Source organism: Vigna unguiculata, chromosome 6 (assembly GCF_037176805.1).
Source record: "Vigna unguiculata cultivar grain cowpea cultivar isolate G323 ecotype 2 chromosome 6, ASM3717680v1, whole genome shotgun sequence".
NCBI lineage: Eukaryota > Viridiplantae > Streptophyta > Magnoliopsida > Fabales > Fabaceae > Vigna > Vigna unguiculata.
In genome coordinates this window covers 43,640,036-43,659,499 of record NC_140797.1, presented here as the reverse complement: position 1 = coordinate 43,659,499, position 19,464 = coordinate 43,640,036, and the positions used below count along the sequence as shown (strand labels likewise).

Sequence of the window (19,464 nt, the reverse complement as noted above, 5' to 3'; positions counted from 1 at the left end):
GATACTGGTGCCCAAATTCTTGTTCTTGCGGGAGTATTTTCGGGATATAGTGCCATAATCCTCCATGGCACCAATACAACTATTGCACCCCATTCATCATCAGCCCAACTTGGTGCTTCGCTCCCCAGCTTTCACTCTCTGTGCCGTGGATACAATAAAAGGAGACTATATTAATTGTTAAACCTTTTATAGATTTGTTTAGGAACCTCATTTTTCATTACCGGGAACAATGGCGCAGTAAATCATTGCTACATCTTAACAAACTTCGTGAGGGAGGCCTAGTAATTAACTTTTTCACCGATGAATCAGTATCTCGAATATATTATAATCCTGGGCACACATAAGAAAGCATTTGCCTTGAAAAATAATGTATTTGCAACATCAATCGGGCACGTGCCCATGAATCAGAGGAGATCCAAGAATCATGCCGTACCTTACCTTACATAGTATGTTTGGTCACAATTTCTACGTTTTAGATGTGATATGTTATTTAATAAGTTATAGCAGTTACAGCATCTACCCAAATGTGATTTTTGGCAAATTATAATAAAATTAAATAGAAAACTTGATGCAGTAATGGTCAGAGACATGGGTAGTACCTCGTGTGACTCAGTTGTCGGTATTAGGCGTAGAAAGAGGAGTTAAACTGAACAGAAGTGAGAGCTGAATCAATACATTGTTTATTCTTTTCCTGATATATCTTTTATGTTTTCGTAGCAGCACTTGCCGATTCACCAATTTGAATATTGCCGCTTGGTTAAGCAAAGTTTGTGATGCATCTTTGTTAATTTTTAATTCTCAACCTTGTCACGTTGTAGTGATACTTTGGCCAGCTTTGTAAGTTAGTTATCCTTTAGACAATGTGAATTTGGTATTTGTCGTTTATTATTGTGATGGAACCACCTTAGTCCACTTCTATCCAGGCATGCATTTCCCTTGCCCTGTTTCTTCTACTTAATTTATTATAATAGCACTCAATCATTGCGTTATCATACGCCATTTGTGGGAAAAATAACACACATCAAAATCAGAGATTAAACAAAAGAGAACCCTGTTGAGCTTTGCGGGCACAACAACATTAGCTAGCATCTGGTCATAAAAACTTTGAACTGCTTCTAGCATCAACTTCGTGTAATGGTAGCATTTTCTTTTGTTGAAAGGAGTAAAAGATAAACCGGTGAGATTTGTTGAAATAGCCTTGTGGGATTACTGAGGGCCCGGGGTTTATTAATTGGGATTTAAAATGTTGTTGAAGATTACAGTGAGAAATTTAAAGAAGAAAAGGGAAAGCTTAGTCCAAAGAGTGGGGTAAAAGGAATAAAGATTCCAGGAAATGTCTTGATCTGTACTAATGTCTAGGGAGAATGAATCTTGAGTGTGGAGACAGAGTAAAAGTCAGTGGAGCCTCATCCAAATCAAAATACGCAGTACATTTGATAGTAACTAAACCAACACTGTAGGCGCTATTTGCAGTCAAAATATTACAATTTCGTGACTTTCATCTTTAGTCATTCTCCAATCCAACATCAAACGTTTCTTGCTCTATCTACTGAGAAATGTACGAAAATTGTTTTGGTCATTAGAGCAAAACTTAAGCAATGTCCTTTTATGCAACACTATACATCTGTACAACAGTGCATTACATGCTTATTTGTGCTCTCGATTAAGGCTACTTTTGACAAAGTAAATAAAGTCTAATGTGCCTTCGAGTCTTTGACCATTTTCCTCACTATCCCTGCCGGTTATTGTTGACCGTTAAATTTTAATGTTGAGAGTCTTAGATATTCTTGTCGCATCGGTAACATCAACGAGCCAACGAGGACGGCGGTGTTTGTTAGATAACATGATCAATAGTTTCAATTTACCCTCTGTCATTCATGTTATTCCCCATACATTACTCTGGCTTCACGTCATAAGGGCACTAACACGTGCGTTTAAGATGATGTTACAGCTTACAAGTAGTAGCTTTCACATCCTTACCAATTACTTGACGCCGAACAAGCACTCGGAAAAATAATGAAAAATAGTGACAAGTAATGACAAAATACGAACCGTAAACTAATCAAATGAGAATTACGAATTCCACAATGAAACTTAGCCAAAATCAGGTCCAAGGCCATGGTTGCATTCGCAATAACCATTTCAAATGTACTTAACAAAAAACATGGACAAAAAGGTATAATCTATTTCTCTGCAATAATTTGGCTATGATAGACAAAACAAAACTTGGTCAAGTAATTCAGTTCTTACTTCTAAAAACTATGCTGAGGATCCTCTTTATGAACACGGTTATCCCAAAGCCCCCAGCTGATTAATGAAAAACAATACGGGATATTTACACAATAATGGATACAGCTTTTGACACATTGCTACAATGGTTCAAATATTTCATGGAATTGTCTCATCTTAAAACTCCAATCAGTGCACACTTGATACTTGGTGTATTAGTGTTTTCACTTTGATTTTCTGAAGGAGTTGGACTTGTTCATTTTCCGTGAGGAATCATCCCCACTGTTGGTCCACGTATATCCAGCAGGAATGGCAAAAGGATCCGAATCCAGAGCCCCAGAAGAGCATCGCTGTTGGTGTTTACTCCAGGATTGGCTACTACTAGTACTTCGTCTCAGCCACGTGGAACCCCCAGAAGATGATGAACTCTGTCTTAGTAATTTCTGCCGATTATGATCACTATCAAGATCATCATCATCTGCACTGAGCAAATGCGAAGGACTCGAGAGCGGCGTGTAGAACTGCTCCAGAGGTTGCAGGTCCACGAACTTCGTAAACGTGACCACCACCCTCACTGTGGGGACCACGGGGATCGCCACCTGCCCCACATATACCAAAACATTAAAAACACGACCTTTTTCATTTTCCATCACCACCGTCGATCACAAATTAAAATCATTCACGAATTTTCGCAAAACCCGCACATCACATCCATCAATCAAATCAAAACAATTATCAAATTAATCATTTTCGGTTCATGCGGTCCCACACACTCACACGCACAATTCAAACTAACAACAGTCAATAGTCAACCACCACACGTACCTTCACCGGAAAACTGCCCGCCGGGAACTTTGTCGTCAGCAACTCCCGCAGCCGCCGTACCGCCTTCACCTTGTTCGCCAGAATGTCCAACAATGGCAACAACTCTTCCGTCTTCAATGGAAACTGCTCCGTCAGCCACACCGCCGGCCGCAAACTTCTCAAATATTCTTTCTCCTTCATTGGCGGCTCCAGCATAGGCGGGGCCATCGCGGAAGATTTCCTAGGCGGCGCCATGGCGGAAGATTTCCTAGGCGGCGCCACCGAAATGGAAGGCAAATCCACGCTTTTTCTCCCCACCGGGACCCACTCTCGTTCTTCTCGAACAAAACTACTATGTCTTCTCTTATCGTCATTGCTATTAGAAGCCGCTGGGATTCCAAAACTCGGATTTTCCGCAACGAGAAAACCGTCTTCGTCTTCGTCCAGCTCCAATGGCAAAACCTGCTCGCTCCCGGCCACGTCAGATCCACCGACAGCAACTTTTCGTGACCGGAAACTGAAAAAAACGTTATGCACTTCGTAAACCCTGGCTTTCCACTCTCCGACGTTTTCCATCTTCTCTTGTCTTCTCCAATTGGTTCTACCAACTAACTCTGCTTTTGTTACATCCATCCCCGGCCGGTAGACGCTGCTCTGCGAGCAAAAGCCCGCCGCATCAGAATCGCTCATCGGAGCTCCGGCATTCTCGAACGCGTCTAGGATTTTTCTATCGTCGCGGTTGAGCACGAGGAGCGAACCGGCGGGGATGCTGCCTTTGCCGTCGCCGTCGCCAAGGAAGAGGAAGCTCTGGTCTGCGCGGTGGATTTTGAGGCCGTCGAAGCCGGCGAGGGTGGTGTCAGCGCGGAGGTTGCCGTCGCGCTTCCAGATTTTATACGTATCGGAGGGGGCGATTTTCCCGACGAAGGGGATCACGGAGCTCTCGAAGTGAAACGAGATCTCCATGTAGAAGTCGCGCATGCGGCGGAGCGCGGCAACAAGTCGCGGCAGGCGTCGCCGCCACTTCGCCCATGCGGCGCGGTGGTGGAGTCTAGCAAGGAGGTGCGCGACATCGGAGGCGCGCCGGCAAATCGCTTCCTGGAGCGGGTTCCAGCCAGCGCCGTTGTGGAGGGAGATGTCGGCTCCGGCGGAAGCAAGGGCTTTCGCGGCGACGATGTCGTTGAGGCGGACAGCAAGGTGGAGAGGCGTCTCGCGGAACGGGACGTCGCGGCGGTCGAGCACGGCGGAGATTTTTTCCGCGAGTCGCTCGTGAGCGAGGGAGTCGGACTCAGTGATGACTCGGGCAGGATCGGGAACCCGGGGAAGTGAAGAAATTATTCTGGAAAGTTTAGCGTGGTCGCGAATCGCCACCGCGTAGTGAACGGGGCTGTGTAGGTATTGCTCTGCCTTTATCGGTGGATACGACGTCGAATCTTTGGTCGATTTCGCCATCTCTATTTGCAAATTATGATGAAACTCAGATAAAAAAAAAAAACACTAACTCAGCCTGAATAAGAGAGTTGAGAGCAATGTGTTTTTCTTTTGTTATTGCAACGCTTTGCCCGTGACCGGTTCTTTTGCTTCTCCCTACTCTTAAAACCTTAAAACGTAAAAGTGGGGGTGTTGTTACTAAACGTTATGTTTATTAATCAATGATCTTTAATTGTGATTTTTATTTTATTCACATGTATGAGTTACTCTTTTTTGCCTTTTTGAATGTGGTGCTACCTATTGTTCTCCAATTAGTTAGATTTTATGTGGGAAGTTGGCATGAGATGCATTCAAAGCAAGACAATATACTAAGTTTTTTCAACAAGTAAAAGACGTGACGGGTAATATTTGAATTTAAAATGCTTTTGTGTGAGTGAGTGTGGGGATAGGTTGAAATGGTTAATGGTAATTACAATGTTAAGATGGTGCCAAAATTACTATTACAAATGGCTAAATTTCTGTTGTTTTTGTTATTTAAGCACGCATCACACTTAATCACCTCAGAAATTGCTGCTCCTATTTTTTGCACTTTAGGATTAATTAATATACTTTTGTGGATAAATAGATGGATAGTTGATTACATTTTGTTTGTGTCTTGATATTAAAATACTATCTGGGCACTGACTACATCCTGCAAAACATTCCTAAGTGGGCTCGTCCTATCTGTTGCTCATGGCCTATATGTATTTATGTATTAATTAATATTTTTAATAAATATAATATTGATTAACATTCACAAATTCTAAACAATACTCCTGCAAATTAAAATTATGCATTCTTTCTTGTCTAACTTAGCACTCTAATTTATATGCTTAATTTTAGTTACTGCTCTTCCTTAATTTGTGAAAATAGTGGTCTTCAGTCTTTACACTTCCCGCTGACCGAGTTTGACCATAAACATAATAGTGGAAGTCGTGTCTTTATATATAGACAAAAATAATGAAAATAAAATGTATTAGTATAAATACAAATCCTACAAACCATCAATGTAATTATCAAAAAGATAACTAGTCTCAAACTTAGAGAAGTATAATTAACTACATTTTAATAGGTTGAATTGAATTTAAATTACGTTTATTACAGTTAGGTTGAATTTTTAGGTTATATATCTGTTGTGTAGGGACCAAGAGCTAAGAGCCTCTTCGATCTTATTCCTTTTCTCGAAATCTCCTCTCCTCGCAACTGCAATAACTCCTTCTCCAATAAATCCACTTCCTCGTTCGATCGGTTGGGCAGACGACCGAGGTACCTGTCTAAAAGACTCCTATGCTTAAGTCAGTTACTGGACCGATCGGTGTATCAGTATAACTGCCGTAATAAATGCAATTTAAAGATCCTCACCAACCTACCTTTGGGCCCTATTTATAGTTTCCGGTGTGGGCCTGTGATTAGGGTTCCTTAATTACAGTCCAATGATCCTCTAATCAAGATTACTGACTTATTTAACGTTAATTATTCCGATTTACTGGTGTTGTTTGGCCGTGTGACCGATGGCCGCTTGACTAGGTTGGTTATCTCCTGATGTTAACAAGTGAATAATTCGTTTATAACTGATCGACTGATGGTTATATATAAAGCGCTACACGAATCACTTATGAGATTGACCGGCCGATCGACTTGGTGGCTAATCAAATTATTGTCCTTTATAAGTTAAGACGTTTGTTCGTGTGGGACCGAACGACCGATGATCCTTTGTGGAGTTAAGCGTAATTAATATATATAGGCCGATCGACCGATTGTTCTTTATAAGTTAATATGTTGTTCGTTTGTGATACCGATAGGCTAATGGCCCTTAACGTGGTTCGTTTGTTCGACCGATCGACCGATGGTTCCTTACGATATAATACGTGGTTCATTTGTGAAACCGATTGACCGGTGGTCCTATACATTTTATCCGTGAAACCGTTCGACCAATGGATATATTTTATATACGAGCCCTCCCATCTTTATTCGATGGACCCGAGGACTGGACATGACCAATAAACCGATGGGGCATACAATACACTACCCAAATCAAGTTAATAATATTAAAGTTTCCTATACTATCAAACATGCTCAAAACTCAGGTTCATACATATGCTTTGCTTTGAACTAGCTTTATACGTATCTTAGTCTTTTTGCAGCGCGTGACTTTTCGCTACTCATAACACGGAGAATTTATAGTTTCAAAAATAATATTATCCTTATTCATAAGATTAAGTTTGGTTTGAAGCTTTTAAATAACCCAACCAACTTGTCCTCTCTGCTATTTCTATATTAATTAGACATTTTGCATATATGCCTGCAAAATATAATAAAAGAAATTTCAATTGTTATGGTATTATAAATTAACTATGATTTCATTTTTCTTACAAATACTAAATTAAAACTATAGGTAATTTTTAAAATCTAATTAATTAATTTAAATAACACCAACACAATTATTTTTTTTATTACTTGTCTTATATTTTTATTTACAACTAGTATACGATTTGAAAAGAACAAACGTATATGACAAATTGATTTAATGACACGTTTTATCAATCAAAAATTTCATTCTTCATTTTTATAATTTAATTTGTTTCGATGTATCTTACTTCTTTTGGGTAAATTTCTAACAAACTAGTGACATGTGCCAAGCAAGTTAAAAAAATGAAATAAAAGGGTATTGTTTTATCACATTTTAAAAAAATGATGCTGTTTCGTTTAATTTCTTAAAACCTTTTTTTATCTTCACTCCGTTAAACTTTAACGCATATGTAAAATGTTATAAAGAGTAACGATAAAACGTGAAAAAGTTAATTTTAAAAACTTTACAAAAAATGATAACTAGTTTAAGTATGCAATTAAGTGATAAATTTTTATTTACTTTCGTTTTTAACAAAAATAAAATATTTAACTTAGACATTTTAAGTTTTTGCATTTTTTTTATCTTATTCTCTTCTTATACTTATGTGAACATACCTCGTTTACATTTCGAATCGGAACAATCCTCAAAATTAGATTTCATAAAATATCTTTTTATTATTTTAATGTAAATGTTAGAATCTCACTATTGTTTATTTAGTAATTATTCTCATGTGAATCAAGTATGCTTGATAAAAAAAATATTTATATAAAAGTATCATTTAAAAGAAATTCCTATCAAAGAAAAAGAAATGTTAGTAATGTTTAATTTTAAATAAATGTCAAAGTTTATTTTCCTTATGCATTGATAACACGTGTACTATGTTCTTAAATTAAGAAAAAAAATTGCATTAAAAATATTTAAAAAATATAATATTGTAATAAATGACACGGAAAACATTTTCACAATATATGTTACTGAAAACAAATATGTTACGCGTGTGTTTACATTTTTTACTATAATAAAAAATATCAAAAATATTATTATTATTATTATAAAATTAAACTAATTTTTATAACTATTTTATAAATATTTTTTATAATTAAAAGATAATTAAATTTAAAAAATATCAAATTAAAATAATTAAATTTAAATAAAGAATTACTTAAAAATAAAAATTGATAAAATAATTATTTTAATTTAAAAATATATTTATTTAAAACTCAAAAAATATTTTTTTATGTATAAACATAAATAGATAGAACAGACCATGAAAAATAACTGTAAAAATTATATTTATAAAATAAAATTGTGAAGTAGATATTTATTTAATAAAAGGATATCAAAATATATTTTAGAAACTTAAGGGGTCGTGTGTGTGTTCCCCTACATGCTATATTAAAGAATACTTTATTATTGTTCTTAATTTTTACTTTATTATGGCTAAAACATTAACAATTAAATATACAGTGACCTGGGATTAAAATCGAGACATCGTTGTTTACAGCTGAATCAAATCATACCATAGACGTATTAGTATTAAATATTTAACTAATTCTTACCAAAATTAAATAAAATCCAGTAAAAAGCCAACACTTTAGTTTAAAAGCAAGCTAAAGAAAAAAAAAAAAAATCCAGAGTTGTTGTTTTGATTTTGATTTGGTCTAAAGTTGAGATTGAAAGGCACAAAACAGTGAACAAAGGTTTCATCTTATAACTTCTACCATACTGTTGGGTCGGGGAAGTTTGGGACCCTATTGATCCTCATGTTCCCATTTCACCAACACAAACAAACGCCATTTCATTCATATTTTCTTCATAACTTCTCTCTTTCTAACCTCACAATTCTACAATTTGAATCAAATTCATTTACCTACCCCCAATCACTGACCAGTTAAAAGGCTGTCTTGAAAATTACCATGTAAAAGCCTAAGGGGACCCAATCATTTCACTCACACAACTCTCTTTTTGCTTTTATCATCTAATCTCAATTCTGCAGCAGAGTATCTTCCAGTTTCTTCAACATTTCTTTCCAAAGGCTATTTTTATCCATAATTATAAACCAAATGTTGTCTCACCCAAAACAAAATCTTTTCCATTTACGAACGAAACTCTTGGCTTAATTATCCATATGTCATGATCGTGCATAATTCATGTGCTATAATGGCCGAGTCAGGAAGCGAAGGGATGCATCATGCATCATCCAACTAAAGTGCATCCTTCATGTGCTAGCTACTGTAAAACTGTTCTGATTATACGAATTCAGCTTTATCAGCCTTTCATTTTTTATAAATGGAAAACAAATCTTCTTTTTTTTTTTAATTAATGTGTGTGCAATTGGGGAGAGAGAAAGAGAGACAAAAAGCAAAGGAATCAAAGTGTTACAATCTTAGCTTTACCTGTGTGTACCAGCTACATGACTTTTTATTAAAACATGTTTGAATGGTTTCTTCTTTAGGTTGTGTTGGGAAGGGGTCTGCTACTAAAACCGTAGGATTGAAGGACGCAGTAACACGATCAAAATCAAATCAAAGAAAGGTTGTAGGCTGCTATTTCCAATTTCTATGCTATCCCTGCTTTTTAGGAGATCTATAGGAAGCTTCTTTTCGCTATATATTTCTTTTTCCACCAATTGTTTTTTTACATGCAACTACCTCTTGCTAGGTATCTCATTCATGGCTAAACTTTTTAAGAACAACATTATTAATTAAACCATTAAATCATCCATGTTCACGTTTTCATAAGGCTTTTGATTGAAAATTATTAATTCAATCACTTCATCTTTTATCATTGGTATTAGGATTTAATCAGATCTGATGGATGAAATATCTTATTATTAGAGAAGATATTATGTTCGTCTTCACTTTTTAAAATATTTGAAATTATTTTTTCAATTCAAGTGTGGGTAATTTTTTTTTTGTCTATTTAAAGTTGGATTAACCTTTTTTTCATTTGGTGGTAATCGAAACATTTTATCAAAATGAAAAAAATATATTTAACATATTTTAATTGTTTTTTAAATAAAATATTTAAAAATTAAAGTAATTCAAATTTAATATATTTAAATTTCTAAAAAAATTGTAAAACTCTTACCAGAACACGATGATAAACTATTCTAAAGTTAAACTTGAAATAAAACACTATAAATAATGATGAATTTGTTTCGAGCTATGTTTTAATATTTTCAGGATAAATTCAACAAAAACAAAAATTAAATCAGGAACATTATTCTTAGATATGTCTAAAAGTATATTTGATTAGCTTTTCACATTTTTGGGAATAGTTTTAAATTTGAAAAAAAAAAGATATAATGAAAGTTCAAATGTTATAGTATCTTCGATTTGTCCTAAGGTTTAAGCGGTTGTATACGAATGTATATTATGTAGAGGAACTTACACTAAGTTTATATAAAAGAGAACTACACAATCAATTTCATCATTTAGCTGATTCTTCCAATGTTAAAAAATAGGTTAAAATACTCCATTGATCCTCGTTTTGGTTTAGAAATCTCAAATTGGTCCTCGTATTTTAATTGGTCTCAATTTCGTCATCGTTTTTGTAATTCAGTATTAAATCAGGGCAATCGTTAACTGTTGGCAAACGGCGTTTATATGTGATGATGTGGCTGTAATGTTCAATCTTACGTGTCAATGAGTTGTGGTTGGCACCTTAAACAACCATTGTTGTCTTCTCTTTTAAGAAGATAATATTGGGAGAGGGTAAGTGTTTGAATTTGAAAGAGGGTGCGGAAGGTTTGTGGTCTCCTCTATTTTGCTCATCCTGCACCAGTAATGTCTCCCTCTCATTCTTGCTCGTCCTCGTCCTGCACAAATTCTACCGTTTCTTCTCATGGGGGTGTGGGGAGGAGGTTCGATTTCGCACCTCTTTGTTATTGCGATGAGAAGGCAATCATGAGAACTGCTAAGAACAAGGGAGAAAATTTTGGAGATGCCCAAAGTTCAAGATATGAGATATGGAAATGAATTTAGTTATGTTTTTTGTGTATGTTGTTTTTGTATTTTGATTTTGGAAAACCTAATTTTGCAATTGGGGGTTTTTTGTTTCGTTTGATAGGGTGGAAGTGAAGAAGTTGTTGGCTGCAACTTTTTTGTCATGGTGCAGTGAAAATGTAATTGAAAAAAAATGTGGTCCTACTTCACCTTCGTCCACGCACATGGGGTTCGCAATCCACACCTCACACTGATTTTCCCAATCCAATCCCTAATTTCCTAATTACAACATTTAGGGTTTTTCAAGCACTATGTTATTTTTAATTCAATCCATGCAGTCACTGTGCCATTCTGAAAAATAATAAACGCCACGTCAGAAAATCAAAACCAAGTTAACGTTAAAAAATTTAACACTGTTAGTGATTACCCTGATTTAATACTGAATTACAAAAACGAGGACGAAATTGAGACCAATTAAAATACGAGGATCAATTTGAGATTTCTGAACCAAAACGAGGACCAACGAAGTATTTTAACCTAAAAAATATTATCCAAATGTTCCTAAAGGGATGAGAAACGTTCAACTTGACCAAAACTAATGAGATGATTTCAAGTTAGAAATTATCATACTTGGAAAAATATGTTATGATGTCCATAATGATTTTAAGTTTTTAAGTAAGATAAATGTTTTTATAAGTCCTATGTTTGAAGACTTGAGAAAATTATGGGAGAAAGAGAAGTGAAGTCTCCATGTTATGTGATATATTTTTTTATATGATTAATGACTTTCGAACATATGATAATGCGAATACAGTTTTAATAAACCCCGTACATTCTATCTCAGAAGAAGACATTATTTACATTCAAACACGAGAAAAAAATACTTTACAACAAACATTGTGAATTTCTCAATCCAACTCATTTATGTTCTAGAATGAAAAAAAAAAAAAAAGTTAATGAGTTTGTTGAAGGTGAAACCGCAAAAATTATCTAATTAGTGTGAAATTTTGTAAGAAAGCCATGAACATTAATATAGTAAAAAGAAGAGATCTATATGTGTTTTTTAATCTTCCAAACTAGACTTTGCATTGATTCTATGCATGTAAAGAAAGATATTAGTTATAGGCTTACCAAAATGTTTCATAACATCCCTTATAAGACAAATGAAATGATAGTGTTAAAACATTTCTAAATATGATAAATATGATTGAAATGAATATATTAGAGTTGTCAAATTGGGTAATTCGGTCCGGTCCAATTCAACCAACTACGGATTGATCATTTAATGAGTCAATCCAACCCGACTCATTTATTAGCGAGTCAAAAAAATTTGAACTCAGCCTGATCCACCACAGGTTGATGGGTTTAACTGATTGATTTACGGACTCACTTAATTAAAAAAAATATAATTTTTTTATCAAAACTAAATTATAATTGTAATTAAGATCTAAATAAACTTCAATACAATCCAAATACAAACCAAAATCACCAAAATACAAATTATTGATGTGTTGGCTAAAAATAACAACCTAACATGATCCAAATGCAAAGTCCAACTTAACAAAAAACAATTGTGTGACTCTTTATTTGCGGATTGGTAAGCCAACATGACTCACCACGGATTCAACCCTAGTGGGCCGTGTAAAAAGTCAACTTATATTGAAATTTGTAAAAAATTTTCAACCTAATCCGGTCCGAATCCGTCAAGTTAACTCGTGAATTTCAAAACATTTTGACAGCTCTAGAATATACATCCACATAACCGAAGTTATGTTAAGCATACATGTGTGTTTAAGTTTACAACTTTCTTTTTGAAGTTAAATTTAAATTCAACTTCTTTTCCATAAACATTAGAAATTCCTACCTAATTACTCGCAAACAAAATAGAGAAAATATATCACCAATTAAAACAAAAATTTATAGAACGCAGAAATATTTAGGACACATTTTCTTGTGAAATATGTTCAATTTGGTATTCAATGATATATAATATGCTTTTTTATGTATATTATGGAAAAAATTAGGGTTATATAAATTACATGAAATATTTTACTTTTTATATGAGTTGTCTCTAAATAGGCAATTCTTTTAAAACAATAGATTTTTTCAACATTCGTTATTACTTTGAGTTTAACACGGGAAGAATCAATGTTAAAATAGTTTTTTTAACCTTCATTACTGAACTTTGCTAAAAAATCACATTTTTTCATCATTAATTATAAAACCTTGAAAGGTTTACATAATCAATAATAGAAGAAATTTTGTAACAGTCAATTATTAAATTTGACATAAATGAATTTAATTACAAAATTACATAAATATATTTTATAATATCATTTAAAATTAATGAATTATAAAAATATTTATCTTACATACTTAAGGATAACAAAAAAAATCGTTAAGTATGGTTACGGTTAATATTCAAACTTTTAATTTAGTAATGAGAATGTACATATTTATATATTCATCCCATTTTGTCTCCATACACATTCTGTTCTTATACTCGTAGTTATTTTAAATTATTAATAATATTTGTAGTTTCTTAGATAATTTAAAAATTTATATTTATGGTTCTTCTTGGTCCTTTTGTAACTATCCATTTTTTTTCCTTTCACTACATAATGTTTTTTCTAAATTGTTCAACTTCTTCAAAATTCACAAAATTCAATTGGATCTTTAAGGTATTTTTTCCCATATCATAATTTTGGTTATTCATTTTTTTCTTTATGTGATTTATTTCAAATTGTGTATTATATAGACACACAAAATTCATTTGGATCTTTATATTTTTTTTCTGTAATTATTTTTATTTTTTTCTAATTATCTATCTTAATCTAATTATTATTTGATACTTCAATTTAATATTTACACATTTATAATCTTTCTTAATATTTAATATTGAAGAAAATAAAATATATTTACATTTGATATTGAATCCTTAATAATATTATATTTACTTTTATTTTTTATAAAAAAATCTAATTAATATTTGTAATATTAATATGTTTTAATTAAATTGTAAAAATATTATTGATATTATAAAGGTGGAAGTAACTGAAAATGTTGTCCAGAAGAAATATCTATATTTAATATTCTTAAGATAGAATTAGTTTTTGTTTTAAAAAGGACAACAAAATACATGAAGAGAGAGGACGCGGAACCGTGTCAGTTACATCCAAGCTATTGCAAGATCAACATTATTCTGCTTTCCTACCATTTCTTTCTATTAATTCCCAAAACTTCATTTAATTCCAGCTACATACATCAGTTCATAACTGCCATATCATTCCCAAAGCTAAATATAAATTGCTAAAATACTAACCCTAAATAATTTCTTCATCAACCACACTAAAACTTTCACTTTCATCGCTTCTGCAACTTCCTCCACACTCATCTTCATGGCTCTCAATGGTTGTTCCATCTGGGGCTGTGCCAAAGCTCTTCAGCCTGCAACTTCTACACTGAGTTTGAATTCAAAACATGATCTTGGAAAATGCGGCAAGTGGAGACGTTGTTGTTCGAGTGTTGTGAATGGGGTTGAATCATCTTTCCAATATGCTGACAGGGTCCAGGTTCAGATAACCGAGTTAGACGATGGGTTTCACAAAGATCTTAATATGCTTCCAAGTGAGAAACGATGTTAAGTTTTAAATTTGATAGCTGAATCTTTTTACTTGATCTTCATTTCTTTGGTTGATTTTCAATTCAATTGCTAGAGAGAAGTGACTTCATCTCATTTCCTTTTTCTTCTTGCTTTTGGCATGACTAAGCAACTTCTTTAATTGCAGAGCCATTAACAGCAAATAAGTTTTCTTCTTCAAGAGATGGGACAAAGTTGTGCGTTGCTTATAAGGTATGATGCTTGATATATAGTTTCTTTCAAATAAAAGATTCATAGCATCACCAATGCCACTTCTAAGTAGTGAATTACTTGACATGCAGGGCCTTGCGGGAGCATATACTGAGGAAGCAGCTTTGAAAGCATATCCAAAATGTGAGACAGTGCCATGTGATGACTTTGAGACTTCACTCCAGGTTCCATTCCTTGTTTATTTTAAACCTATGTCTCTGTCTGCATATGATGTCTTCTCCAATAGATTCTGTGATGATATATTTTTTTGTCTGCAGGCTGTTGAATCGGGGTTAGTGGATAAAGCTGTTCTACCCATCGAAAGTTCTGAAGGTGGAAGCATCCACCATAATTATGATCTACTTCTTGATCACAAGCTACACATTGTTGGGGAGGTACAGTTGCTAATTAACCACTGCCTCTTGGGATTGACCGGTGCGACAAAAGAGAACCTAAAATTTGTACTCAGTCATCCTCAGGTTGGCTATTATATATGTATCATTCTTTTCTATCTTTTTCACAAAAGATAACCTAAAACGTTATTCTCTTGCACGAACATAGTTGATGACAAATAACTATGTAAAACATTTAAGGTTTTAACATGCAGGCTCTTGTTCAATGTGAGATGATGCTTACTGATTTAGCTGTTACCAACATTGGTGTAGATGATACTGCTGCAGCTGCTAAGGTATTTTACAATTCCACTGAAAACAAACATTGATTAGGTTGTAGGGTTGCATGTCCTAACAATGATTTGGACATTGTGAACAGGCTGTGTCCTTAGACGGAAGAAGGAACATTGGAGCTATTGCAAGTTCAAGAGCAGCAAAACTATATGGTCTCCACATTCTAGCTGAAGGAATCCAGGTAATACTTCAGTTACATGTTTTTAAAGACTCAACTGCTACAACAGTTACTCTTACTCTGGTTTTCTCTTGTCGCAAAATAGAAAACATGTCTGTTATTGTTGTTAAGTTGAGCTGATTCATTTCCTTATCTTTATATATTAGGATGATGACAATATCACTCGTTGTTTGATACTTGCGAGGGATCCTATTCTTCCAGAAACTAACGGTTCATACAAGGTATACAAAACTATATCTATATATTTGTACGTTATTTTGACGAATTTACTGATGAATATTCAATATTTCTACCACAGACTAGCATTGTTTTCAGTCTGCAAGAAGGTCCCGGTGTACTAATGAAAGCCCTAGAAGTCTTTGGCCTGAGGAACATTAATTTGTCAAAGGTTTGCCAAAATAACAATTATACCAATTCAAATTTGAAATTAATAGGGTTGTGTTTATTGTTTTAGAAGATTTTAGTTTTTATAATTTATTATGATATGAACTAAAGCATTTAAGTATTGTAAGTAAATTATATGTATTAAACTAAGATTATTAGAATAATTTTAGGAAGACGCGTTAATTAGTATGTAATTATGATTTTTCTCTAATTGACAAAAAGTCTTTTGATATTCATACAAAATATTATTCATTCTTTTTCAAGATGTACCTTGATAAATTTTAAACCATTGATTTTAGATTTATAAATATACATCAGAGTCATCATCTACTTTTTTTTCTTTTTTTCCATCTATTGTTAGACCTTCCATTTTCTAATCACATAAAATGTTTCCTCAGCTCATATATTATACGAAATATTAATCTGTAATCCAACACACTTTCTTTTCAATTGGACCAAGAGACAATCTTTATCTTACTTTATATATTACCCGTTAGGATTTTAAGGATCGCAAACATAGAGGTGATTCCTAATTAGGATCTCTACAGATTTATATGATGATGTTTTTTAACACTATAATGAAGAAAAAAAAGTTAACAAAGAACGTAATTTTAAATTTAATCAATTTAGTCATTAATATTAAAAAATTATTTTAGTTTTACTTTTATCCAAGTTATCTTATAATTTATTTTTTACTTTTACATGATCAGTATTATAATTCAAAACATCTTTGCAAATCTTATTATATGAACTCATTAAAATCCAAATTAGTAAATTTTGATTGTTTAAATTGCATTAAATTTTTATTATATGAATTCATTAAAATTTCAATCCAGTATACCTTAAAACCCGTGCTTCTTTGCGCTCATTTCTTTAATGATGCGTTTTCAGATAGAAAGCCGTCCAGTGAAGCGTTACCCAGTAAGGCTTCGTGATGATTCTAAGTATGAGAGTATCAAGTGAGTAGTGATCTTTTTCTTCTTCTTTTTTTTTTCTTTTTTTCATTTTGGATTTGCAATATTATCAGTTTGTAAACTATATATTTGGCTTATAATTAAATAGCCAAAGAAAAAAAAATGGAGGGTCTAAACTGGTTCATAAAATGTAAAAGAATCACAATTTAACATAGCTTTACTTTGAAAACCATATATATATATATATATATATATATATATATATATATATATATATATATATATATATATATATATATATATTGTTAGGAATCAGTGTAAGTCTAAGTCCCACATTAGAGAAAGTGGAACAGTGTAAGTCTAAGTCCCACATTAGTTAAAGATGAAAAAGTGGAACACTATATAAGAATAAAAGGCCATAAATTCATTTTTTTAAGATTTTAGATTGAAAGTGGTGTCAATTCCTGATCGTATATCTTTAATGAACCGTCTATAAAAAAAACTGATGTTTGGTTTGGTTTAACTCCATGGATAAACACTAATTGCTCTGTATTCTGTTTTGAAGAGTGTTATGAATCTGTGACTTAGACATTGAATTTTGTGGTGGCAGGTACTTTGACAACCTTTTCTACATTGATTTTGAAGCTTCTATGACAAATCCAAATGCACAACATGCTTTAGAAAGTTTGCAGGTTAGCCAATCATATCATAAAAATATCATACTTTTCATGTTAGAAACCTATTCTTGTTTTGAGTACTCATTCTAGCTCCTTATCTGAAAGATGTATTAAATCCAATGTCGTAGAAGCATTTCTCAAAGTTTGCTATTACAACATATATTAACTCAAATGGTTGGTTCTTTCCCCTCTCATTTCAGGAATATACAACATTTATTCGTGTTCTGGGTTGTTATCCCGTGGATAAAACAGACATATCTTGTTAATCTTAAATCACCTGCAAGAGGAGGTAGCACTTTCATCTACTAAGATGGTGCTTCAGAATGTGATCATAATATTTAGCAGATGGGAAGAACACTGAACCAACATTTCTTTATTATCAACTATAAATACATGAGACAAACATCAATAATAGTAACCTTTTTAACACTGTATACCTTCTGGAAGTCCAGAATATAAAAAATATTTGGAAGAAGTGTTTCAAATTCAAAAATACTTTGCGGAAAAAAAAAATATATATATGGGATTGAATGTTTCGGAATATAAAATTATTTTTGAAATAAGTGTTCTAAAAAGTAATTCCAAATCTAAAATTATTTTTCAGAACATTCCTTCTAAACTTTCTTTCTTATATTCTGCATGGAATTTTTCGAAACTCCTAATCCAAAAATATCTTTCAGAATATCTAATTTAAAAAATAATAAAAGTAATGAGATTTACAAATTTTTATGATTGGAGAATATCACTTCTATGGGATGCAGGAAGAAAAATAGGATGCAGGAAAAAGCACCCTTAAATTGATCCAAATCTGACTCCTCCGACCTAGGCTTAGGCCCAATAATCACTGCTCCATGCAAAAAGTCATAATAAAATAAGCTTAAAATATTAATTAGAAGCATTTAATATTTTTCTTTAATTACACCATGGTTAATCTTCCTACATGTGTAACTCTTTAGTAGTTCTTTGGATGTAGACATTTTATAACAAAAAAAGGTTGAATATTTAAATTTGATTTGAGTGACTATAAGTACGAATTTAATTACATACACGCAAACTATATATATTTTTTATATTTTTATTTAATCATGTACTTGTATAATTTCGTTAGGTAGAATAGAATGGATCATTGATAATATAATCAAATACACTGTTACCCCTTGAATAATACAATGCACTTAAAATTGAAAATATCATAAAGGACTGACAAAAATCCTACAACGGATATATATATATATATATATATATATATATATATATATATATATATATTAATAGGATGATATTTTAATTAAAACCTTCAACTTTAGAAATATGAATATGAAGAGTAAATATTAACTTTTAATTTTTAATTGAATTTGATTTTTTCTTAATTGAAACTACTACATAAAATTGTATAATCTTACAATTTTATCGACTTTGACTATAATTCATAGTAAATAGTAGTTCTATATCTATTTGAAATAACATTAAAATCACAATTGTCATGGTAATTGTTTTATAAATTTTTATATTTAAAATCATTTTTAATCGTTTTATAGTATTAAAATATTTACAATGTATCAGTTAATTTTTGGACTAAATAATTTAAATAAATCATAATTCACACAAAATAATCATTTGAAATCTATGAAAGTAAAAACTTTGCTTACAGAGTCACTTTCAAATTCGTGGTCTCTCATTTGTGTCAATATATCTGGAATGAGTATTTCTTAGATAAATTCTTAATTAGGAGTAAAACGTAGGGATGGCAACGGGCGGGGCGGGGACGAGTTTCGCTATCCCATATCCATCCCCGCATAAAAAACTCATCCCCATCTCCATACCCAAACCCAACGGGTATCAAACTTTTTTTCCATCCCCATCCCCACCGGGTAACGGGTATAATCTCGTACCCATACCCGTACCCGCGTTCTAACTACTTCAATATTAATTTTTATAAAAGAAAAAAAATTACGGTAAAGAAAATATAATATTATGA

At 32.7% G+C, this 19,464-nt stretch overlaps 2 protein-coding genes across 2 annotated transcripts; one reads left to right on the top strand and one right to left on the bottom strand.

The window, feature by feature from the left end:
- Positions 1 to 2,165: 2,165 nt before the first annotated feature.
- LOC114186627 (uncharacterized) lies at positions 2,166 to 4,663 on the bottom strand. The gene is made up of 2 exons (XM_028074590.2): positions 3,055 to 4,663; positions 2,166 to 2,828 (listed from the first exon to the last, which is right to left on the bottom strand). The coding sequence occupies exons 1-2, from the start codon at positions 4,480 to 4,482 to the stop codon at positions 2,454 to 2,456; spliced, it is 1,803 nt and encodes a 600-aa protein (XP_027930391.1). The 5' UTR covers positions 4,483 to 4,663; the 3' UTR covers positions 2,166 to 2,453.
- A 9,532-nt stretch (positions 4,664 to 14,195) lies between these two features.
- LOC114188601 (arogenate dehydratase/prephenate dehydratase 1, chloroplastic-like) lies at positions 14,196 to 17,752 on the top strand. The gene is made up of 11 exons (XM_028077173.1): positions 14,196 to 14,424; positions 14,586 to 14,650; positions 14,740 to 14,832; positions 14,926 to 15,126; positions 15,255 to 15,335; positions 15,419 to 15,514; positions 15,658 to 15,732; positions 15,810 to 15,899; positions 16,787 to 16,854; positions 17,420 to 17,501; positions 17,687 to 17,752. Exons 1-11 carry the CDS (start codon positions 14,196 to 14,198, stop codon positions 17,750 to 17,752), a joined length of 1,146 nt encoding a protein of 381 aa, XP_027932974.1.
- Positions 17,753 to 19,464: the final 1,712 nt, after the last annotated feature.

Excerpts from the sequence above, each read along its gene's own strand:
- LOC114188601 (XM_028077173.1), top strand. The coding sequence starts at position 14,196 with ATGGCTCTCAATGGTTGTTCCATCTGGGGCTGTGCCAAAGCTCTTCAG. Across the intron at positions 15,127-15,254 it reads TTGTACTCAGTCATCCTCAG|GCTCTTGTTCAATGTGAGAT; the intron begins GTTGGCTATTAT and ends TTTAACATGCAG. Across the intron at positions 16,855-17,419 it reads TCTAAGTATGAGAGTATCAA|GTACTTTGACAACCTTTTCT; the intron begins GTGAGTAGTGAT and ends TTGTGGTGGCAG.
- LOC114186627 (XM_028074590.2), bottom strand. The coding sequence starts at position 4,482 with ATGGCGAAATCGACCAAAGATTCGACGTCGTATCCACCGATAAAGGCA. Across the intron at positions 2,829-3,054 it reads CGGGCAGTTTTCCGGTGAAG|GTGGCGATCCCCGTGGTCCC; the intron begins GTACGTGTGGTG and ends TATGTGGGGCAG.